The 24,707-nt window shown below is 37.6% G+C and overlaps 1 protein-coding gene and 1 non-coding gene across 2 annotated transcripts in view; both read left to right on the plus strand.

The window, feature by feature from the left end:
* PCCB (propionyl-CoA carboxylase subunit beta) overlaps positions 1 to 24,707 on the plus strand; it is an 88,497-nt gene that overhangs the window by 61,796 nt on the left and 1,994 nt on the right. The window contains exons 10-13 of the mRNA XM_053598527.1: positions 12,713 to 12,836; positions 23,368 to 23,475; positions 23,716 to 23,816; positions 24,155 to 24,253. Of these exons, the coding sequence (XP_053454502.1) occupies positions 12,713 to 12,836; positions 23,368 to 23,475; positions 23,716 to 23,816; positions 24,155 to 24,253 (432 nt within the window). The remainder of the gene's footprint in view (positions 1 to 12,712; positions 12,837 to 23,367; positions 23,476 to 23,715; positions 23,817 to 24,154; positions 24,254 to 24,707) is intronic.
* Positions 9,923 to 9,984, plus strand: LOC128592979 (U7 small nuclear RNA). The gene has a single exon (XR_008382174.1). It is a non-coding gene; the product is annotated as a U7 small nuclear RNA (small nuclear RNA).

Here is a 24,707-nt window from a genome sequence, read left to right on the forward strand (position 1 = left end):
AGCAACAATGACCCCCATCTCTTTGTATCTCTGTGTTCAGTAGCAGCTGAAATTAGCAGATACTTGGAGGACAGGGTCCTTTTGTGCCTGCAGGCTGTGTGCAAGATGCTCCACAAACACTTGCAGCTGCCTGTCATGGAGCTGTGGTTGGGGCAGGCTTAGCTGTTAAAGGTGCCAAGAACTGAAATTAGTTTTTGGTCCAACCCTTCCCCTGGATGTTGCAAGGTGTCAGCAGATCCTACTGCTTCCAAAGAGTTACATCTGACAGATTCTGCCAGTGTAGTTGCTGTCTAGATAAGGAGACAGATTTCGGTGCTTCCTACTCTACCATCTTCTCCTAATTTTTTTTTTAAGCTCTATAAGACAGGTCTTGATTTTGTTTTATCAATTTTATATCCCACCACCTATTAAGTTCTCTTATGGTTGGTAATTTTCCATGTTAATTCTTTTGAGTTTTTCAAGTGCACTTGCCTAAAAATAGTTTCTTCTTTCCAATTATTTTCCACGTCATTTCTTTCTCTTATCTAATTGCATTGGCTATAACTCCTTATATGTCAAATGTAATGATGAATAACAGTTGTAATACTGGGTGTCTTTGTCCTGTTCCTGTGCTTACCAAGCCTACCCTCAATGTTTTCTAATTTATACCTTTTTTTATGTTGAAGCTACCATTGGTTTCTATTTTACTGTTTTTTATTTTGTTTTTAAAATTAGGGATAGGTAGTAAATATTGTCAAATGCTCTTTAGTATTTTTGGAGATTTTCCTCCTTAAATCTGTTTATAAATCTATCTTAGTAGATTTCCTAATACTTAACTATTCCTTCATTCTTTAAAGTAAATTCAAATAGTTATATTCTGTTTGCTAATATTTTATTTGGATTTTTGCATTGATGTCACATGATAATCATGTGTTTTTTTGTTTTTTTTTTTCTTTTTTGTAGAGACAGAGTGTCACTTTATGGCCCTCGGTAGAGTGCCGTGGCATCACACAGCTCACAGCAACCTCCAACTCCTGGGCTTAAGCGATTCTCTTGCCTCAGCCTCCTGAGTAGCTGGGACTACAGGTGCCCGCCACAACGCCCGGCTATTTTTTTGTTGCAGTTTGGCCGGGGCTGGGTTTGAACCTGCCACCCTCGGCATATGGGGCCGGCGCCTTACCGACTGAGCCACAGGCACCGCCAATCATGTGTATTTTTTAGAAATGTTTTAAAATCAGGTTTTGATATCAATGTTGTATTTCTTTGTATGTTAGTCTTCTAGGGCTGCTACAATAAAACACTATAGACTAGATGACTTAAAGAAATTTATTTTCTCACAGTTCTGGAGGCTGGAAGTCTGAGTTAAAAGTTGGCAGGGTTGAGTTCATTCTGAGGTCATTCTCCCCAATTTATGGACCTTCCTGCTGTATTCTCACAGACCCTTTTCTCTGTGTGCCCATGGAAAGAGATCTGTTGTCCTTTCTTCTTTTTAAATTGTAAAAGCAGATATTTATGGGTAGTCAAGGTAATGGTAGCCTCTTAAATCCAGAACTCAGTATGTCCACCAAGAATTTTATAGGTTAACAAGAAGAAAATAAAATTACCATTTCCATACCTTTAGCATAAGTAAAGACTAGAAACTATAAACTCAAATAACTGTAAATAGAATAATAAACTATTCATGGACTCCCCCTGCAATTCTCTGGAATGCTGAGGCAGTCTTGAGCAGTTGCACAGAAGAAAGGAAAGGAGATTGAGACAGAAGTCACTCCCAGAAAGAGAAAGTTTAATAGTGAAAATGCTGGAAGAGTCCTGTTAGCTCAGTGACTTTGGGGAGTACACACAAGAATCAACAAGGCAGTCAGGAGAAGCCTTGATTCTGGGGAAGAAAAGAATAAAAAGGAAAGGGAGAGCCACCTGTGAAGGGAAAATGAAGCAAAAGGGATGAATTTATGAACCTGTAAGACAGAAACCAAAAAACTGAAGGCCACACTATCCCTTTCCCCAGTGTAGCACTTTGCTCTACTGACAGAAGAGGGCGCTCTAGAACTAGGAATTTTGTTCACTATCCCAAACTACCAGCTGCCTACAAAATACAGAGATACAAATTGTTTTCATCTGTGTAAAGCTAGAATAATAAGAAAATAATTAGAATGCAACATTTCAATTGATGAACCTCCCTTCACTGTAAGTCACTTGTATAGCAGATGGTCACACTTTAGTCTGAATTCAGTAGCCTTCACTAAGCATTTGAAGCTATGGAAATAAAATTTCAGAAATTAAGGACAAAATGGAGAGAAAATAAGAAGTAAAGTTAGAGCTGATTGAATTAATAAGGACAGGGTGAGGGGAGGGAGAAGACAAAATCACACCAGAAGTGATGCAGAATTGCAAGGTGCTCAAGGGAGATATATTAGAATAAAAATTTAATAAGGAAGTAGAGAAATAACAAGAATGTTTGTGAGGTAATGAATGTGCTGACTGCTTGATTTAATCATCAACAGTAGATACATATATGAATTGTATATGTGTGCATATATGAATAAATGCCTATGTATTTTTATTTGCCAATTAAAATATTTTTTCTCCATCCCTTTCCAAAAACATACTTTAAAATAATGTAAATACATCTCATGAAAATTATTAGTTAAAAAAGTGTCAGAAAAAAGTGAGTACAATGAAAGAGAGGCAAAGAAGACCAAACATACATATAATTGCAGTATCTGAAGAAGAAAAATCAATGGAACAGAATTAATATTTAAAACTGCAATCTATGGGCTGGGCACAGTAGCTCATGCCTGTAATCTTAGCACCTTGGGAGACCGAGGAGGGTGGATTGCTTGAGCTCAGGAGTTTGAGAACAGCCTGAGCAAGAGCGAGACCTGGTCTCTAAAAAATAGTCTGGCACTATGGTGGGTGCCTATAGTCCAAGGTACTTGGGCGGCTGAGGCAAGAGGATCACTTGTGCCCAAGAGTTTGAGGTCGCTGTGAGCCATGATACCACAACACTCTACTGAGGGCAACAAAGTGAGACTCTGTCTCAAAAAACAAAAAAGCTCCCCTGCCCCCTGCTAAGAAAATATTCCAGAAATAAGACTCAGATCTGTATAATGAAAAACATACTGAGCATCTAGGAAAACTGACCCAGAATGATCAAACTTGAGAAAATATTCAGTAACTATTAGATTTTAAAGTAAAGATACATCCTGGCTTGGTGCCCATAGCACAGTGATTACGGTACCAGCCACATACACTGAGGCTGGCAGGTTCAAATAAAGATACATCCTCAGGACCTTCAGGCAGAAAAGATGAAATAACTTAAAAAAGTAAGAAAATAGAGTGGTGTCAAATTTTTCAAAAGCAACATAGAAAGCAAGGTAATAATGGAGAAGCACTTTCAGGAATATATATCTATGAATTTTATGTTTAGCCAAGCTGACTTTTATTTATTTATTTATTTTTTTGAGACAGAGCATCACAGCTCACAGCAACCTCCACCTCCTGGGCTCAAGTGAGTCTTCTGCCTCTGCCTCCCAATTAGCTGGGACTATAGGCGCCTGTTACAACACCCGGCTATTTTTTGGTTGCAGTCATCATTGTTGTTTGGCGGGCCCAGGCTGGATTCAAACCAGCCCCAAGCTGACTTTTATATATTAAGACCACAGAAAATGAGTTTTAAACACCCAAGAACCAAGTGAATTGAGTATTTTGTTACACAATGAGTTTCAGCTGACCAAGATATGACTGGAGAAATTACAACAAAAGTATTAAAATTAATTATTTAATATCCTAAATTATAATTCTAAGACTAAAACAGAGGTGAGGATGAGGGTGGAAAACAATGTATATGTTATATATTGCAGAAAAATGCAGCTGAAAATGGAAGGAGGAGGAAAAGGGAACAAATATAGCAGAATCAGCTTACTGATTTTTGGGGGTCAAGAAATATTAAGAATAAAAAGAGCAGTTACTAAAAGATTAAAGAAGGAAACAGATTAAAATCATTAAGGTATAATTACAAAGGTAAACATTAGACTAAAAAAAATACAAACCTTCCTACATAATATTAGACATCACGTAAACAGCAACTGTAACTGGTCCACACAATAATTATAAAACATGATAGAGTAAAAAATGTCATGGTGGTGGCTCATGCCTATAATCCTAGCACTCTGGGAGGACAAGGCAGGTGGATTGCTTGAGCTCAGGAGTTCGAGATTAGCCTGAGTAAGAGCAAGACCCTGTCTCTAGGGCGGCGCCTGTGGCTCAACTGAGTAGGGCGCTGGCCCCATATGCTGGAGGTGGTGGGTTCAAATCCAGCCCCGGCCAAAAACTGCAAAAAAAAAAAAGTAAATAAAAAAATAAAAGAACATTAACTGGGCGTCATGGCACATGCCTATAGTCCCAGCTACTTGGAAGGCTGAGGCAAGAGGATCTCTTGAGTCCAAGAGTTTGAAGTTGCTGTGAGCTATGATGCTACAGCACTCTACCCAGGGCAATAGACTACCCAGAATGACTGGGTGAGACTCTTGTCTAAAAATAAATAAATAAATAAATAATGTCAATAAATGTGAATGGACTCAATTCATTTATTAAAAGAAAAAGACCAATTTGGCTCACAAACCAAGACCAGCCATGTGCAATAGACAAGAGACACTGAAAGTGACTCAGAAAGGCTAAAAAATAAGGATGGGCAAAGGTACACCAGGTGAACAGAAATAATAGCATAGCAGTGTTTATGATCCTAATAATGAACAAAGTAAAATTCTGTTATTAACCATGACAAAGAATATTTTCAAATGCTAAAAGCCACAGTTCACAATGATCATGAAAGGCTATAAAACATCTATGCCACAAATAATACAGCCACTATCTTTATAAAACAAACTGCAGGAGGTTGAAAGAGACATAGGAAAAAGCACTTAATAATAGGAGATTTGAAATCACCATTGTTAATATAGAGCAGGTTAAATGAACAAAAATAATAAGTAAATATACAGGAGACCTAAAAAACATAATAGATCTTACAGATTTATTTCAGGCTTTATACCATTAACAGACAGTAACTCTTACTCTGACATACCCATGAAACTTTACAAAAGTTGATCATATACGAGATCAGAAAGAAAACACCATTAAATACCATACAGCAAAAAATATATATATATATATATTTTTTATTGTTGGAGATTCATTGAGGGTACAATAAGCCAGGTTACACTGATTGCAATTGTTAGGTAAAGTCCCTCTTGCAATCATGTCTTGCCCCCATAAAGTGTGACACGCACCAAGGCCCCACCCACCTCCCTCCTTCCCTCTTTCTGTTTAGCAAAAAATATTTTAAAATAACACTGCTTAGAACTAAAAATTTATAACAAAATAAAAGCACCACCCAACATGGAAATAAATCTTATTAAAGAATTTGTGGATGGAAGGGGAAAATATAAACCAAATACAGAATTCTAAAAGAAGAAAAGATGATTAAGAACACTACATATCCAGGGCGGTGCCTGTGGCTCAAAAGAGTAGGGAACCGGCCCTATATGCTGGAGTGGTGGGTTCAAACCCAGCCCTGGCCAAAAACTGCAAAAAACAAACAAAAAGAAACCCCACTACATATCCAGATCTATAGAATACACTTAAAACACTGAGCAGAGGAAAATTTATATCCTGAAACAGTAAAACATGAAAGAAGAAAAATAAGTGATTTAAATTCCCCGGTCAAAAAGCCAAGAGAGAGGGACTCAAAAACATTTCAAAACAAACCACAAGGAATAATTGAATAAGGATAAATGCAGAAATTTATGATGGAAGCAGAAAAATAATGTAATTCAGTGTAATTAAAAAATTGAAAAAAACACAAAGGAGGTATGAAGTGAAAAAGAAATAGCCATTGAAAAAGAAAAACTTAAAAATCATAAGAGACTAGATGAATTGGACAATTTGTTTGGAAAACACAGCTTAACAGAAATTGACCCTAATAGAGGTAGGAACCTTAAATGGGCCGAATTCCATGGAAGAAATCACTTCACAAAAAATCACCAGGTTCATATAGTTTCATGTAGCTAATCTGAGACCTTCAAAGACCACATAGTGCTGATAACTGCTTAAATTTTTCTGGAGCACAGTAAGTAAAACAAAAAACAATACACAGAAGAAACTTCCAAATTATTTTTATGAAGCAATTATGACATTCATATTGGAACTTGACAAAGATAGTACTTAAGAAGATTTCAGTTTACCATTTTTTTTTCTTTCTTTTTCTTTTGAGACAGTCTCACTATGTCATCCTTGGTAGAGTGCTGTGGCGTCACAGCTCACAGAAACCTCAAACTCTTTGGGCTTAAGAAATTCTCTTGCCTCAGCCTCTCAAGTAGCTGGGACTACACACGCCCACCACAACGCAATGCCCGTCTATTTTTTTGTTGCAGTTGTCATTGTTGTTTTAGCAGGCCCAGGCCAGGTTCAAACCCACCTACCTCGGTATATGTGGCCGGCACTCTAACCGCTGAGCTATGGGCGCCGAACTTCAGTTTACTATTTGCTTACCCCCAGTATTGACACAATAATAACACATAAAATATTAGCTAACATTCTCCAACAAGATGTTAAAATCACATCCATGGGATATGATATATCAAATAGGCTTTGTTTTAGATGCCTGTGGCTCAGCGGGTAGGGCGCCGGTCCCATATGCCGGAGGTGGCGGGTTCAAACCCAGCCCCGGCCAAAAAAAAAAAAAAAAAAGAAATGCAAGATTGATTCTAGGAAATCCAGTAATATACTGTGTTAATAGAAGGGAGAAAAATCTTATTTCTATAGATGCTAAAGAAATCCTATGAGATAGTTTAACACCTACTCTAAGTAAGAAAATAGGAATTGATACTTTTTTTTGTTTTGTTTTCTTTTTTGAGATAGAATCTCAAGCTGTCACCCTGGGTAGAGTGCTATGGTGTCAGCTCACAGCAACCTCCAACTTTTGGGCTCAAGGGATCTTCTGCCTCAGTTTTTCTATTTTTAGTACAGATGGGATCTCACTTTTGCTTAGGCTGGTCTCAAACTCATGAGCTCAAGCTATACACCTGCCTCAGCCCCCCAGAGTGCTAGGGTTATAGGCATGAGCCACCATGCCTGATAAGTACTTTTTTAATATAATAAAATTTGCTATACATACTTTCAAAAGCCAGCATCTTACCTAATAAGGAACGACTAAGCTCTACTAAGATTAGGAATAAGGCAAGGATGCTCGTCTCCACTATTATTTAGCATTGTCCTAGAATTGTTAGCCAGTACACGTAGACAAGAGGATCATTCAGAGGCAAAAGCCTTGAAAAGAAGTTAAGCTATATTTGTAGATGATACAGTGTGCTAGAGAACTCCAGAGGATGGTGTGGATGTGGTATCTCCTGACTGTAATCCTAGCATTCTGGGAGGCTGAGGCAGGAGGATCACTTGAGCCCAGGTAGGAGTTTGAGGCTGCAGTGAGCTATGACTGAACATAACATTTTAGCCTAGGTGACAGACTGAAACCCTGTCTCCAAAACAAAAAAAGGAAAAGAAACACTAGAGTATGCATTATTATATGAAAATACCAAGAAACGGAATATAAAATTAATACGCAGAAATCAATAGTCTTCATATACATAAGCAATAACCAGTTAGGAAAGAGTAAAATCTCCTTTTATATAGCAACAAAGAAGACAAAATAGTGATAACTTTTTCCCCCTATTATTTCCCTAGGAATCCTAGAAGCAGAAAAAAAAAAAAAGTAATACTCTTAACAGCAAATATGCAGAAGCAATATAAGGGGAAATTTAAAACACTTTAAAAAAACACAAAAGTAGACTTGAACGAATGGAGAAACATCCCCTATTCCTGGTTATTGAGTTGACATTATAAAAATGTCATTTCTCCCAAAGTTAGTTTATAAATTTTAAGGCAATTTCAATAAACAGTTCTTAAAAATAAAACTAGGCAAATTTATACAGAAGTTCACAAGAGAAAAAAAGTGCAAGAACAGGGCGGTACCCCCGTGGCTCAGTGGGTAGGGCGCCGGCCCCATATACCAAGGGTGCCGGATTCGAACCTGGTCCTGGCCAGCTAAAACAGCAGTGGCAACTGCAACAAAAATAGCCGGACGTTGTGGTGGGCACCTGTAGTCCCAGGTACTTGGGAGGCTGAGGCAAGAGAATCGCCCTAGCACAAGAGCTGGAGGTTGCTGTGAGTTGTGACGCCACGGCACTCTACTGAGGGCAACAAAGTGAGACTCTGTCTAAAAAAAAAAAAAGCCAAAGAAAAGATCTTAAGTGTGGATAAGCCATGTCTTATATTAGAGGAGCTTATAGTTAAAACAGTGTGGTACAGGTGCATAAATAGAACAGTGGAATAGAATGGAAAAGCCAAGAGTAGACTCAAGTACATAGAAAATTTTAAAACAGTTGTGAATTGCTTACCAGTGGGTACACACTCTGAGAAAGGTGTGCTCGGGCTGTTTTGTGGTGTGAACCATGGAGTGCACTTACACAAACATGGATGGTGTTGCCCGCTGCATAGCTAGGCTTTGTGGTATAGCCTCTTGCTTCTGAGTTACAAGCCTCTGTAGCATGTTACAGTCCTGAATACTGCAGGTAGTTGTAACACAGTGGTAAGTATTTGTATACCTAAACAGAAAAGATGTAGTATAAACACTGTATTATAATCTTATGGGACTACTGTCGGGAATGTGGTCCATCATTGTCTGAAACATTGTTATGTGGCACATGACTGTATACGAGAAAGGTATTTTTTCAAATCCCAGGGGCAGAGATGAGCTTTTTAATAAATGATGCTGGGACAGTTGGTTACCTGTTGAGGAAAATATAAAATTACATCCATATTTTACACCATATACAAAAATACACTACAAATAGGTCAGAGAACTAAATATAGTCAGTGAAGCTATATAAGCATAAGAAAGCACAGGTGGAATTCCTCTAAAATTGTAGAGGAAGGTGAAAAAAAGCTTTTGTACTGTGACTCAAAATTTAGTTTCATTAAAAGATAAGGTTGAAAAAAAAAGATAAAGTTGATAAAGCTGACTATGTAAAAATTTACAAACCTCACTCTTCATAGCAAAAACTGCAAAGTCAAAAGATAACCAATAAACTGGGAGAAAATATTTGCAACATGTACAGGCAGTCCCTAGGTTATGAATAATGTAAGTTCTGTAGGTTTGTTCTTAAGTTGAATTTGTATGTAAGTCACTTACCTATTACCTGTAATAGCCTCCGTTTGTAAGTGTGAGTCATTTGTCAGATGTTTGTAACTTGGGTACTGCCTCTATCTCAAATAAAGTATTAATATACTCCATAAAGAACTTTTATAAATTGAGAGAATAAAGATTGAAATTGATAGAAAAGTGGAAAAACATGAATATGTAGCTCACAAAACAGGTTATATATATGGACATTAAACATATGGAAAAAATGTTCAACTTCACTCACAGTGCTAGAAATACAAATTGAAATTATACTGAGTTATTTCTCATGTCAGATTGGTCAAAAATAAAAGGTTTGAAATTACTTTTCATTGTCAAATCTGGAGAAGCAGGAGCTCTCATACATTGCTGGTAGGGAATCTGGAATTATCTAGAACGAATTAAATAAGCATTTAAAATTTGACCCAGTAATCCTATTTTTAGCAGTTTACCCTGAAGATATATTTCTCATCATACCAAATTATAGATATACAAGGTTACTATCATTACATCGACATTAGTAATTGCAAATTATTCTAAGCAACCTAAATGCAAATTTTAAAGTAGCATAACCTGCATGTAGGAGGTTGGTTGAAAAATCTTTGGTACATTGCACAATAGAGAACTATACAGTGGTAAGGAAGAATGAAGAACTCTGTGAATTGATACGGAGTGATGTCCCATATGTACTACTGAAAGTGAAAAACTCAGTGCTACAGCTCTTTTAGAATTTGTCTAGCAGGTTTTCTGGTCTCTACGGGAAGACTTCCTCATGCAAAAAATAAAAAAAAAGTGAAAAAACTCAAAGCATAAAAGAATGTCTGTACTGTGTCAGTTTCCATGTAAGATGTGAAAGATAGAAATGCAAACAGACATGAATAATAAATCAGGAAATAATTATACTAATAAGGGGTGCATGGATATAGGCTGTAAGAGATGGGGGAAGTGACAGTATTAAACTGTATTAATGTTTCACATATAAAAAAATAAAATCAAGACTGGGGGAAAACCTTTAAGATGAAATCCAAACACACAAACGTACCTGTTTCAAATGAATAACTTTTCAACAAATAATTTTGACCACATACCTAGAATCTAAAGACAGATACCTATAAGAAATATTGAGGCGCTGGCCACATGCACCAGGGCTAGTAGGTTTGAACCTGGCCCTGGGCCTGCTAAGCAACAATGACAACAACAACAAAAAAATAGTCGAGCATTGTGGCGGGTGCCTGTAGTCCCAGCTACTCAGGAGGCTGAGGCAAAAGAATCGCTTAAGCCCAAGAGTTTGAGGTTGCTGTGAGCTGTGAGGCCATGGCACTTTACTGAGGGTGACATAGACTCTGTCTCAAAAAAAAAAAATATTGAACTTTAGGCTTCTTTTTTATAGGTGTGTAGGTTAGCAATTCTGAAGCCATTTTCTCTGTATTTGAGAACTGAACAAATAAATACATTTTTGGGGAATAATGGGGGCCAGATTTCTGCTGTTGGAGAAGAAAATTATCAATATGGGAAGGGAAGAACTAAAAAGAACCATGTAGATGAATTGGGGTAAGAATGGAGTTGCCCGTATGAACTCACATTTTTTTCACACAGCTATACTTTCCTCTGGAACAGTTTAGGAGCAATGATACACACCCCAAAAGAAACCCAGGCCCTTTGGAGAAATGGCTGATTATAGCGCTGGGGCAGGAAGAAAACCAAGATAAACCTGAAAGTATGGTAATTCCAGCACTTCAAGTTGTGCTCAAAGAATGATGGGACACATGGGAAGGACACAGCCAGCTTGAAGGAGCTCTCACTAACATATGGGGCGATTTGAACACAAAATAATGATACTAAGGTTATCCACAGGATAAAACAAGAATCCATAAATTCATACTGATACAAGTGGGAAAGGCAAAGATCTTTCTTATAGTAGAATGATAATTAATAAACAGAAGGAAAAATGAAATTAAATGTGGTAGGAATTGAGTCAGGAAAGCATTACCAGTGGATGTTAAACCTAGTGAGTGAAGAACTGGATTTCTAATGAAAGTTTGATGAACAACAGGATTTTTATGTAGTCTCAAAGTTTTTCCCCACAAAGTTCTTATTACATTGTAAAAAATAGTAACTTTACAGAGGTGAAACCAAACAAACCCAAATTGAAGGCACATTCTACATAATAACTGGTTTCTTCAAAGTTGACATGATCATGAAAGGCAAAGATAAGGAAGGAAAAGGTAAAGGAGCCTAAAGAGACATGACTGCTAAAAGCACCAGGTGATTCTGGCTCAAATTCTAGGCCAGAATTTTGTTGCTTTTGTTACTGTAAAGGATACTGTTGGGCTGGGTGTGGTGGCTCATGCCTCTAATCCTACCACTCTGGGAGGCTGAGGTAGGACAATTATTTGAGGCTAGGAGTTTGAAATCAGCCTGAGCAAGAGTCAGACCCCATCTCTACTAAAAATAGAAAAATTAAGGGCCAGGCACCGTGGCTCACACCTGTAACCTCAGCACTCTGGGAGGCCAAGGTGGGTGGACTGCTTAAGTTCAGGAGTTCAAGACCAGCCTGACCAAGATTGTCTCTAAAAATACCTGAGACTCTGTAGTCTGAGCTACTTGGGAGGCTGAGGCAAGAGGATCACTTGAACCCAAGACTTGGAGGTTGCTGTGAGCTGTGAGGCCACAGCACTCTAATGACGATGAATGTGAGACTTGGTCTCAAAAGAAAAAAAATAGCAAAATTAGGTGGGCATGGTGGTGGGCACCTATATTCCCAGCTACTCAGGGGACTGAGGCAGGGAGCTTGTTGGAGCTCAGGAGTTTGAGGTTACAGTGAGCTGTGATCACACCACTGCTCTGGGGCGACAGAGCAAGGCTCTATCTTAAAAAAAAAAAAGATATTATTAGAACAACTGGCAAACTTGAATACGTTTATATAACAAAATAGTATTGTGTTAATTTTAATTTCCTGATTTTAACAGTATCACTGTAGTTATGAAAAAGAATGTTCTTCTTAGGAAGTAGACAATGAGGGACTGAGAGATAAAGAGGCATCATGTCTGTAACTTGCTCTCAAATGGTTCAGGGAAAAAAAGTTTGCCATATATATGTGTGTGTATATATAGAGTGAGGATTAATGTGGCAGAATGTTAATGAGGAATGTGAGTGGAGGGTATATGAGTGTTTTTTGTACCATCCTTATAATTTTTATGTGTTTGAAATGACTTCATAGTCAAAAGGTAAAAGAAACTGTTATAAATAATTCCAGTTCAAATATCCATTGATTAATGCCCCCCAGCAGCGTGTGAGAGGATTTTTTCCCACCACACTGTTTCAGTGGGGAAGAGGTGTGGCCTTTGCCTGCTGTCCTGCTTCCTGGGAAAACCTGTGGTAGAGGTGGGAGCTGCCTAGCTCTGTAATTCTGTAATATCAATGTAATTCTGTAATGTAGTTCTATCTTACAATGCTATCTTTATCATTTTGACCTTAGAAGTAAATGTATTCCTACAGGTTGTTGATGAGCGTGAATTTTTTGAGATCATGCCCAATTATGCCAAGAACATCGTTGTTGGTTTTGCAAGAATGAATGGGAGGACTGTTGGAATTGTTGGCAACCAACCTAAGGTGGCATCAGGTAGGATGAAAAAGGCCTCTTAAACCTGGGATGGGTGTGGGTCTGCCCAGGCCAATAGTGTCTGTCTGCTTTCTGTTTTTTCTTTCTTTCTTTCTTTTTTTTTTTTGAGACAGAGTCTCAAGCTGTCACCTTGGGTAGAAGACTGTGGTGTCACAGCTCACAGCAACATCAGCTCTTGGGCTTAAACGATTCTCTTGCTTTAGCCTCCCTAGTAGCTGGGACTATAGGTGAGTGCCACAATGCCCAGCTATTTTTTGGTTGTAGTTGTCATTGTTGTTTGGCAGGCCTGGGCTGGATTCAAAACTGTCAGCTCCAGTGTATGTCTGGCACCCTAGCCACCGGGCTACAGGCACTGATCCTATTTTTTCTTTAAACATAGCCTTCTATGACTATAAGAAAAAAAAAAAAAAGAAACACAAATGAATGTTATAGAAACAACTTTCTCTTTTAATATCTCTAAAGGCTTATTTTGTGCCTTTTCCCCTTTTTGAGGATTTATAAATAACTTTCTTCCTTAATGTATATTTAATTTTTTAGAGGTCAGCTTTCTGTCTCCTCTAGTTAAATATATGATTTACCCTCTGAACCATGAGCAGAAGAGTCTTATTTATAGTTGTGTCACCTGTATCTTGAGCAGCACCAGGTACATAGTTTGAACATGAGAAGTTAATGGTATCTTGTGTCTGTGCCTACAAAAGGTGATGTTTCTACCTTTTGGCTATTATGAATAATGCTGCAGTGACCATTGTTATACATCTATCTGTTTGAATCTCGGTTTTCAGTTCTTTTGGGTATACATATAGGAGTGAAATACCTGGGTTGTTTAGTAATTATATGTTTAACTTTAAGGAAACATCATACTATTTTCCATAGTGGCCGTATTGTTTTGCATTCCCACCAGCAATGAATGAAGTGTTCCCATTGCTCCGTATCTTAACAAGCATTTGGTGTTCTGGTTTTTCGCCATTTTGTTGGGTTTGTAGTGGTATCTCATTTTTTTTTTTTTTTTTATTGTTTGGGATTCATTGAAGGTACAAAGAATTAGGTTACACTGATTGCATTTGTTCGATAAAGTCCCTCTTATACTTGTGTCCTGCCCCCAAGAAGTATGCCACACACCGTGTCCCCTGTCCCCTTCCCTCCTCTCCTTTCCCCACTCCTTCATTCCTCTACTCCATCTCTTGTATTAGCTCATCTACTGCCTTCATATTAGAATTGAGTACATCGGATTCTTGCTTCTCCATTCTTGTGATACTTTACTACGAAGAATGTGTTCTATCTCCATCCAGGTTAATACAAAAGATGTAAAGTCTCCATCTTTTTTACTGGCTGAATAGTATTCTATGATACACATATACCACAGCTTATTAATCTGTTCCTGGCTTGGTGGTTGTTTCCACATTTTAGCGATTGTAAATTGGGTTGTGATAAACAGTCTAGTGCAAATGTCCTTATGATAAAATAATTTTTTTTTCTTCTGGGTAGATGCCTATTAATGGGATTGCAGGTTCAAATGGAGGTCTAATTTGAGTTCTTTGAGGTTTCTCAATACCTCCTTCAAAAAAGGTTATATTAGTTTAAAAGTCCCACCAGCAGTTTAAAAGTGTTCCCTTCTCTTTCACATCCATGCAAACATCTGTAGCTTTGAAACTTAGTGATGTGGGCCATTCTTACTGGGGTTAGGTGATATCTCAGGGTAGTTTTGATTTGCATTTCTCTAATGATAAGAGATGATGAGCCATTCATCTTGTCTTATATAGAAAAGGTTCTGTTTGTATCTCTTGCCTGTTGATATGTGGGCTTGTTGAGTCTTTTTCTTGTTGATTAATTTGAGTTCTCTGTAGATCCTAGTTATCAAGCTTTTGTCTGATTAATATTATGCAAATATCTTTTCCCATTCTGAAGGTTGTCTATTTGCTGTGGTTATTGTTTCCTTAGCTGTACAGAAGCTTTTTGGTTTAAGTTCCATTTGTTTATTTTTGTCATTATTGTAATTGCCAAGAAAGTCTTCATAAAATCTTTCCCCAGGCTGATTATCTTCAAGTGTTTTCCCTACACTTCCTTTAAGGATTTTTTTTTTTTTTTTTTTGAAACAGAGTCTTAATTATGTCACCCTCGGTAGAGTGCTCTGGTGTCACAGCTCACAGCAACCTCAAACTCATGGGGTTAAGCGATTCTTTTGCCTCAGCCCCCCAAGTAGGTGGGACTACAGGCCCCTGCCACAATGCCTGGCTATTTATTATTGTTGTTATTGTTGTAGTTGTCATTGTTATTTAGCAGGTCTGGGTTGGGTTTGAACCTGCTAGCCCCAGTGTATGTGGCCGGCGCCCTAACCACTGAACTACAGGCTCCAAGCCTTCTTTGAGGATTTTTGTTTCATGCCTTAGGTTTAAATCTTTTATCCATCTTGAATCAATTTTTGTAAAGGATGAGAGGTGTGGGTCCAGTTTCATTCGTTTACATGTGAGTATTCAGTTCTGCCAACACCATTTATTGAATAGGTATTCTTTTTCTCAGTGTATGTTCTTGTTTCTTTATCAACTATTAGATGGCTGTAAGATGTTAGTTTCATCTCATGGTTTTCTATTCAGTTCCAAATGTCAGTGTCTCTATTTCTGTGCCAATACCATACTATTTTGATCTCTGTGGCCTTGTAGTATATAGCCTAAAGTCTGGTAGGGTGATACCCCCGGCTTTGTTTTTATTGTTAAGAATTGCCTTGGCTATATGTTTTTTTTCTGCAAAAAAAACCCATACAAAATGAAGAATTATTTTTTCCAAATCTTGAAAGTATGATGATGGTATTTTAATGGGGATTGCATTGAATCTGTAGATTGATTTGGGAAGTATAGACATTTTAACAATGTTGATTCTTCCCAGCCATGAGCATGATATGTTCCTCCATTTGTTAATATCTTTTGCTATTTCTTTTCACAGGGTTTCGTAAGTTTCCTTTTGTAAGTTACCTCTTTTGTTAGATATTTCTAGGTATTACATATTACATTTTTGTTGAGGCTACTGTGAAGGGGATTGTGTCCTTGATTAGCTTCTCATCTTGGCTGTTATGGAGATACAAAAAGGCTACTGGTTTGTGGACATTGATTTTATATCCTGAGACATTACTGTATTTTTTGATCACTTCCAGGAGTCTTATGGTTGAGTCTTTGGGGTTCTCTAAGTATAAGACTATATCATTGGCAAAGAGTGAAAGAGTTTGACCTCCTCTGCTCCCATTTGGATGCCCTTTATTTCCTTCTCTTGCCTGATTGTATTGGCAAGAACTTCCAGCACTATGTTGAATAGTAGTGTTGGTAGAGGACAATCTTGTCTGGTTCCAGTTCTAAGTGGAAAAGCTTTTAGTTTCACTCCATTCAGTATAATATTAGCTGTGGGTTTGTCATAGGTGGCTTTAAGCAGTTTAAGAAATGTGCCACCTTTGCCTATATTCTTGTGTGTTCTAATTAGAAAAGGATGATGAATTTTATTGAATGCTTTTTCTGCATCTATTGAGAGGATCATAAGGTCTTTGTTTTTGATTCTGTTGATATGGTGAGTTACATACTTTTGTATGTTAAACCAGCCTTGCATCCCTCACATGAAACCTAATTGATTGTGATGAATGATTTTTGTATTGTTCAGCTGTAATCTGTTGGCTACGATTTTATTGAGAATTTTTACATCAATATTCATTAGTGAAATTGGTCTGAAGTTCTCCTTTTTAATTGGGTCTTTTCCTTGTTTTGGTATCAGGGCGATGTTTGTTTTGTAGCAAGTACTGGGGAAGAGTCCTTCCTTCTCAGTTTTTTGGAATAATTTCTGCAGCATGGGTATGAGCTCTTATTTGAAATTCTGGCGTGAAGCCATCTGGACCAGGGCAGTTTTTTGTTGGGAGATTTTATATGGTTTTTCAACCTCAGTTCTTGAAATTGATCTGTTCAAGAGATCTATTTCATCTTGGTTAATGCTAAGGAGAGGATGTGATTCCAGTTATTGATCTATTTCCTCCACATTGTCAAATTTCTGGGCATAGGGTTTCTTACAATACTTAGGGATGATCTCTTGTGTCTGTGTGGCATCTGTTATTTCCCCTTTATGGTTTCTGATTCAGATTATTAGAGATTTTACTTTTCTGTTTCTAGTTAATCTGGCCAAAGGTGTATTGAATTTATTTATTTTTTTTGAAATTGCAACTTTTTGTTTCATTAATTTTCTGAATGATTCTTTTCTTTTCAATTTCATTAATCTCTGATTTAATTTTGATTATTTCTTTACTTCTGATAGATACAAGATCAGATTGTTCTTCTTTTTCCAATTCGATTAAATGGTTCATGAGTTTGTTGATGTGCTCTCTTTTCATTTGTCAAATGTAGGCATCTAATGCAATAAATTTCCCTCTTAAGACTGCTTTCACTGTATCCCACAGGTTTTGGTAATTTGTGTCTTCATTGTTGTTATATTTGAAGAATTTAACAATTTCCTCTTTTATCTCTTCCTGAACTCAACTATTATTCAGCACAAGGTTAAACAATTTCCATGTCTTTGTGTGGGGATGAGAACTTTTGTTAATTTTTATCCAGTTAGGCAGCCTATGCCTCTTCAGTGGTATATTCAATCCATTGACATTTATTGAGATAATTGATAAGGGTGGTGGAGTTCTATTTATCTTCTTTTGTAAAAGTCCATTGTGTAGTTTTATGCTTTGCACCATTGTGGAAGCTATGTTTTGACCTTTGGCTTCTGGGTGTTTACTTTGCTGGTGGTCCATTGGGATGGTCAATGTTGAGAATAGGTCTAAGTATTTCCTTTAGAGCTGGTCTTATGGCAAATTTCCTCAGTGTTTGTATATCCACAGAAGATTTTATTTCTTTGTGAATTTTGAAACTTAGTTTAGCAGGATACAGAATTCTAGGCTGAAAATTGTTTTGTTTAAGAATATTGAAGGTGATGACAATGCTCTTCTGGCTTGGAAAGTTTCAGTTGAAGACTGCTGTAATCTTAATTGCTATAATCCTTATTCCTGGATGCTTGCATAATTTTTTCTTTCATCTGGACTTTGTGATTCATTACAATGTGTCTTGGAGAAGCTCTGTTTGAGTTGAGATGATCAATGGTTGGTTAAACTTGGGAGGTTTTCATGTATGATAATCTCCAGTAGGGCTTCCATTCCTTTGGGATAATCATCTTCCCCTTCGGGGATCCCTGTTATTTGTATGTTTGAATGCTTCATGGAATCTTGTAGTTCTCTAAGCAGCTGTTCTGCTTTCTTTCTCTTCTTTTCTGCCTCTTTAACTACCTGGGTTAACTTGAAAACTTTTTCCTCTAGCTCTGAGATTCTTTCTTCTCCATGGTCTAACCTATTTTTGATACTTTCCACTGCATCTTTACATTCCCTGATTGTCTCCTTCATTTCCTTGAACTCCACCATATCTTTTCTATATTCTATGTCTCCCATCCAAATTTTGGTTCTGTCTTTCCATTTTCTCATTCATTCCTTTTATTGTGTTTATCACACATATTTTAAATTCCCTTTCTGTCAAATTCATTAATTCTTTATAGGTGGAGTCTTCTGTAGTAGCTGCCTCATGGTTCCTTGGGGGGAGTTGTTCTGTTTTTCATGTTTTCCAAATCTCTCTTTTGGTTCCTCCTCGTGTTCTTTCCACTTGTTCACCTCTTTGTTGCTAATGTAAATGGTATTTTTTAAAATTTCAAATTCAACTTATTCATTAATGGTATATAGGAAAGTGATTGATTTTTGTGTATTAACCTTTAATCCTACAACTTTGATATATATACTGATACATACTTATTAGTTGCAACAGTTTTTTTTCTTTTCTTTTTGGTCAGTTCTTTCAGATTTTCTACATAGACAGTTATGCCATCTGTGAAAAAAGACTGATTTCTTCCTTCCCAATCTGTATAACTTTTATTTCCTTTTCTTGTCATATTGCATTAGCCAAGACTTTTAGTACAATATTGAAAAGCAGTGGGGAGGAGAAATTCATGCCAAAATTCCTGATGTTAGCAAGACAACTTCTAGTTTCTTACTATTAATTAGGATATTAAATGTAGGCTTTTGTAGATATTCTTTATGGAGCTAAGTAAGTTCCCCTCTATTGCTTAACTTGCTGAGAGTTTTTTTTTTGTCATGGATGGGTATTGGGTTTTGTCAAAATTTTTTTTGCATTTATTCATATGATCATGTGACTAACTGTTGAAATAGCCTTGCATACCTGGGGTAAATCTCATTTGGTTGTGTTATGTAATTCTTTTTATACATTCTTGGATTTGATTTGCTATCATTTTATTGAGAATTTTTTCAAATATGTTCATGAAACATATTGAGGTGTAGTTTTCTTTTTGCAATGTCCTTGCCTGGTTTTGATATTAGGGTAATGCTGGGTTCCTAGAATGAGTTTAGGAAGTATTACTTCAGTTTCTCTACTCTGGAAGAGATTGTAGAGGTGCAATTTCTTCCTTAAATGTATGGTAGAATTCACTAGTGAAAGCATCAGGGTTGCATTTGTTTTTTAAAATTTTATAGGAAATTAAAAGTGGAGTTATAAGGCCAGGTGGGGTGGCTTATACCTGTGATCCTAGCATTCTGGGATGCTAAGGCAGGGGGATCACCTGAGCTAAGGAGTTCAAAACTAGCTTGAGCAAGAGCAAGACCCCATCTCTACTAAAAATAGAAAAACTATCTGGGTGTTGTAGCTAGTGCCTATAGTCCCACCTGCTCAGGAGGCTGAGGCAAGGGGATCACTTGAGCCGGAGAGTTTGAGGTTGCGTAAGCTATGACATGTCATTCTACCCAGGGTGACAGAGTGTCTAAAAAAAATTAAAGAATAAATAAATAAATAGAAGTGGAGTTATAAACAAAAGTATCCTAATCCTGGTTTACCCATGTAGTTTTCTTTACTAGAGATCTTTATTTCTTTATGCAGCTTTCAATTACTGCCTAGGGTTTCTTCCTTTCAACCTTAAGGACTCCTTGTAGCATTTTTTATAGAGCAGGCCTAATGATAATTAATGTTTGTACTTTTGTTTATTTGGGATTGTATTATTGATTTTTATTTCATTTTCAAAGAAGAGTTTGCCAGATAAAGAATTCTTCATTGATGAAACAGAGTCTTGCTCTGTCACCCTGGCTAGAGTACAGTGGAGTCATCATAGCTCACTGTAACTTCAAACTTCTTGGCCTCAAGGGATCTTCCTACCATGGCCAAGTGCTTGGATAGTGGGTGTGAGCAACCACACCTGGCCTGTTCTTTTAGCATTTTAAATATCATGTCACTGTCTTTTTGCTTTCAGAGTTCTGCTGAGAAACAGTTGGTCAGGGATCAATGAGGATCCCTTATATATATGATGAGTTACTTCTCTCATTACTTTCAAGAGTCTCTCCTTGTCTTTTAACAATTTGACTATGTTTGTCAGTCTGAGTCTCTGTGAATTTATTCCTCTTGGAGTTGAATTTCCAATATTTGTAGTTTTATGTCTTGCTTCATGAAAACTTGGTAAGTTTTTGGATAATATTTCACCAAATTATCTCTTTGCCTCATTTTCTCAGTCTTCTGGTGCCCCATGCGCTGTATGTTGATTCACTTGATGTTGTCTGTGGGTTCCTCAGGGTTCTGTTCACTTACTTTTTTTTTTTTCTTTCTGCTAGTATGACAGTATATTTCAGTTGTTTTATTTTCTCATATTTTCTGTCTGATCTTTCTTTGGTCTTCTCCAATTGATGAACCCTTATAGTGAATTTTTCGTATCAGTTACTGTACTTTTCAGCTTCAGAATTTCTGGTAGATTCCTTTCTATCATTTCTCCCTTTTTATTGATATTCTCATTTTGTTCATGCCTTCTTTTCTTGATTTCCTTTAGTTTTTTGTCCATGTTTTCCTTTACATTTTTAAATGTATTTAATACTGTTGTCTTAAAGTCTACTTAATTCCATGTCTGTGCTTCCTTAGAGATAGTTTCTGTCAATTTACTTTGTTTATTTGAATAGGCATACTTTACTGTTTCATTTTATTCCTTGTGATTTTTTTAATCATTGAAAACTCAACGTTTGAATAGCACAATGTAGTAATGTTAATAATGAGATTTTCTTCTTTTCTCAGGATTTGTTTTTGTGATTGTTGAATATTGTTGTAATCCATTTGTCTAGTGTCTTTTCCCAATTTTTTCCAGAGATTATATTTCTTATGGTCACTGAAGTCTTTGTTCCTTAGCTTATATATATATATATTTTTTTTTTTTTCCTTAGCTTGTATTTTTGACAGAATTTTTTTTAAACAACAGGAGCTAAAAGGAAGAAACAAGAAAGCTCCCAGTTTTGAAATTAGCTCTAGGTTGGGGCTATCCTTTGATGTTTAGCTAAACTTGAACTAAATTTTGGGATTAGCCTATGGTTAAAGCTTTAAGGTTTTCTCTTTTGTTTTATAACATGTTTTCATTTCCATTCATCTCAAGGTATTTTCTAATACTCCTTCTCAGATCTTTTCTGATCATGTATCTTAGGCATATGTGTCTTTCCAAATTCCCCTATCCGCATAGGTGCTTTTGAGTGCACTGGTTTCCCAAAGAAACTCTCTCCTTGGCTTTTTCTTCCAGGTCTTAGGTGGTCTCAACAACAATCTTTTGCCTCTGACTTATAAGTAAGTCTTGAAGTTAGCTAGTTAAGTCCTCCAATTTTGTTCTTTTTCTTTTTTAAATATGGTCCTGGTTATTCCATCTCCTTCGTATTAATTACCATATGCATTTTAGACTCTGCTTGTCAATTCCTATCAAAGAACCTCCTGTTGTTTTAGATTGGAATTGCTTGAAAGTGTAGATTTGTGCTGTCTAGTATGCTAGCTGTTATACTTTATATCTAAAATTATTAAAATATTATAATTGAAATGACAATTAAAACAAAACTTAGTTCCTCAGTTACACTTTTATTTAAAGTATTCAATAATTCAGCTTTGTGCTGGGTGTGGTGGCTCATGCCTATAATCCTAGCACTTTGGGTAGCTGAGGTGGGAAGTTTAAGACCCCATCTTCAAAAAAAGAAAAAAGCCAGATTAATGAATCTGTGATGGTGCATGCCTTTAGTTTTAGCTATTTGGGACAATAGTCACAAGTGACTAGCAGCTACCAATTTGAACAGCAGTCAGAAAATATTTTTATCATCACAGAAATATTGGGCAGCATTGGTATAGGTCAATTTGAGGGAGAATGGATATTTTAACAATATTTATTCTTATGGTCCATAAGCATATAAGTTTATTTATAGATACTTTTTATGAGATTGCATAAGTTAAGTTCCATTCTATTCTATTCTTCGTTAGTTTTAATCACGAATGGATTGAATTGGATTGAATTGAATTTTGTCAGGTGGGTTTTTTAACATCTACTAGGATGGTCATATAGTTTTTTCCTCTTTTATTTAATAACTTCACTAGTTTTCGTATGCTGAAATTGATCTTGAATTCTTAGAATAAAACCCTACTTGGTTATTATGTATTACTATTTTTGTATGTTGGACTTAATTGGTAATATGTCTTCTTTAAAAAGTAAGGATATTTGGCTTGGTGCTTGTAGCCACATACACCAGCCACATACACTGAAGTTGGAGGGTTCGAACCCAGCCTTGGGCCAGCTAAAACGACGACAACTGCAACAAAAAATAGCCGGGCGTTGTGGTGGGCGCCTATAGTCCCAGCTACTTGGGAGGCTGAGGCAAGAGAATCACTTAAGCCCAAGAGTTGGAGGTTGCTGTGAGCTGTGATGCCACACCACTCTACTGAGGGTGACATAGTGAGACTCTGTCTCAAAAAAAAAAAAAAAAAAGTAAGGATATTTCCATTTATGTTTATGAGGGGTTGGTTTTGGTCTGTATTCTTTTCTTATACTGTCTTTTACTATCTTTGTTTTGGTAGCAGAGTAATACTGGCCTCATAGATTAAGTTACAATCTCTCCCAGGAGGGAACATTTACTAGTAACTGAGCTCTCAATCTGTACTACTTTATACATCCATTTCCTTTAATCCTTAGAACTATGCCAGGGAGGTAGTAACATCCCTGCTTTTCAGGTGAGGAACCTTAGGCTAAAATGGTAATTTCCGAAGGACTCATGACTATCCTTGGAAGAGCCAGAATGTGATTCTCAGCTCTAAGGACTCTTTTTAAGAACCACCCCTGAATCAGGCCTCCCTCTGATGGCTCCATTGGGTCAAGCCTGGTTGTCTCTCTGCTGTCAGCTGCCCTTCCTTCAGTCCTTGGGGCAGAGCTTGGCTGCTTATACTGGGTTGTGCTCCCAGCAAGAAGTGTGTAGGGTGAACCTACTCCTGGGCTCTCTTTGGCCAGTGTGAGGTGGGTTCTTCATCTTCCTTGCTTTTCCTGGGGCATGAGGTTCTCTATTACCATTCTGAGAGGAAGAAACTGTGGAGTCTCTATAGAAACTAGCTTTGGATGGTTGTTAAAGACATACTCTCATTGTGGGTGGAACTAGAAATTTCCCAGAACTCAGTACAGATAATCTTTCTTTTTCTAGGATGCTTGGACATTAATTCTTCTGTGAAAGGGGCTCGTTTTGTCAGATTCTGTGATGCATTCAATATTCCACTCATCACTTTTGTTGATGTTCCTGGCTTTCTGCCTGGTAAGTTGTTAGGAGAGGACCGGTAGAGATGGTTTTCCCAGCAAGGTACCCACTTTATTTGGGGATCTTCTTGTAAAATTCCCTAAGGACTTATAACTTTTCCATTTTTTGGGTTTCCAGAAGACGGGACTATATGAGGGATGGCCCTCTCTGGAGATGAGGAAGACTTCCCAGTTAATAGTAGTAGACACACCTTGTGAGGTCTCTCACAGATATGTAGTAATTTTTCCTTATGTCTAGGCACAGCACAAGAGTACGGGGGCATCATCCGGCACGGCGCCAAGCTTCTCTATGCATTCGCTGAGGCAACTGTGCCCAAAGTCACAGTCATCACCAGGAAGGTGAGGACCTCATATTGGAGGCCATGACCCCACAGCACAGCTGTGGTGGGAGGCTTGGGCAGGAATTTCACCAGGGTTGGAAGGAGAAGTACTCCTACATCCTTAAAATGATCTCAAGGACAGCATTTCTAGCCCTCAGACATGCCTTGCAGTAACACAGGGAACTGAAAGCAGCAGTGAAAGACAATAAACAGTAACGGTGGAGGGCATCACAGACCTTGGGCCTTTGGGAACCTAGAAGAGCTATTCTTGTCCCCATTTCCTGTCTTCTTAAGGTCTTTCAGGGACATGATTTGGTTATCTCAGGGTCTAACATTCAGCATTTGGGTCTGTTCTAGGCCTATGGAGGTGCCTATGATGTCATGAGCTCTAAGCACCTTTGTGGTGATACCAACTATGCCTGGCCCACAGCAGAGATTGCAGTCATGGGAGCAAAGGTAAAAACCTGTAGCCTTCTTTCCTGCTTTCTGGGTCTAGTGACTATACTTTTCTAGCAGGAGCTCAAAGCATAGCTGGGAAATGTTGGAGAGAGGCCAGGGCCCTTAGGATCGGTCAGGACCGAAGGCAATAGAGACTACTTTGGCAAGTGTCCTTGGGGCTCCAGGGCTAGGTCTGCCTCCTGTCCTGCACCGTCTCTATAAGCATATGCTAATGTCTTCATGCTAGGGTAGGTAGGACAGGTGAAAGGTATGTAAAGTAAGAGGGACCTAGAGTGGGTTTTGAGATTGTAAGTAAAGGTGGCAGATGGTTGAGTCAACTGAACTAACCTTTGGAAGAACTAGACACCCCTCCACCCCTGCCTCAGAGCCATTCCTTTCTAGCCCCTAAGAAGCTGAACTATAGTTTTGACTTGGAAGGCTTTGGGCAAAGTGCTTCCTATTGCTTGACCTG

The sequence above is a fragment of the Nycticebus coucang genome, chromosome 8 (genome assembly GCF_027406575.1).
Source record: "Nycticebus coucang isolate mNycCou1 chromosome 8, mNycCou1.pri, whole genome shotgun sequence".
Taxonomy (NCBI): domain Eukaryota; kingdom Metazoa; phylum Chordata; class Mammalia; order Primates; family Lorisidae; genus Nycticebus; species Nycticebus coucang.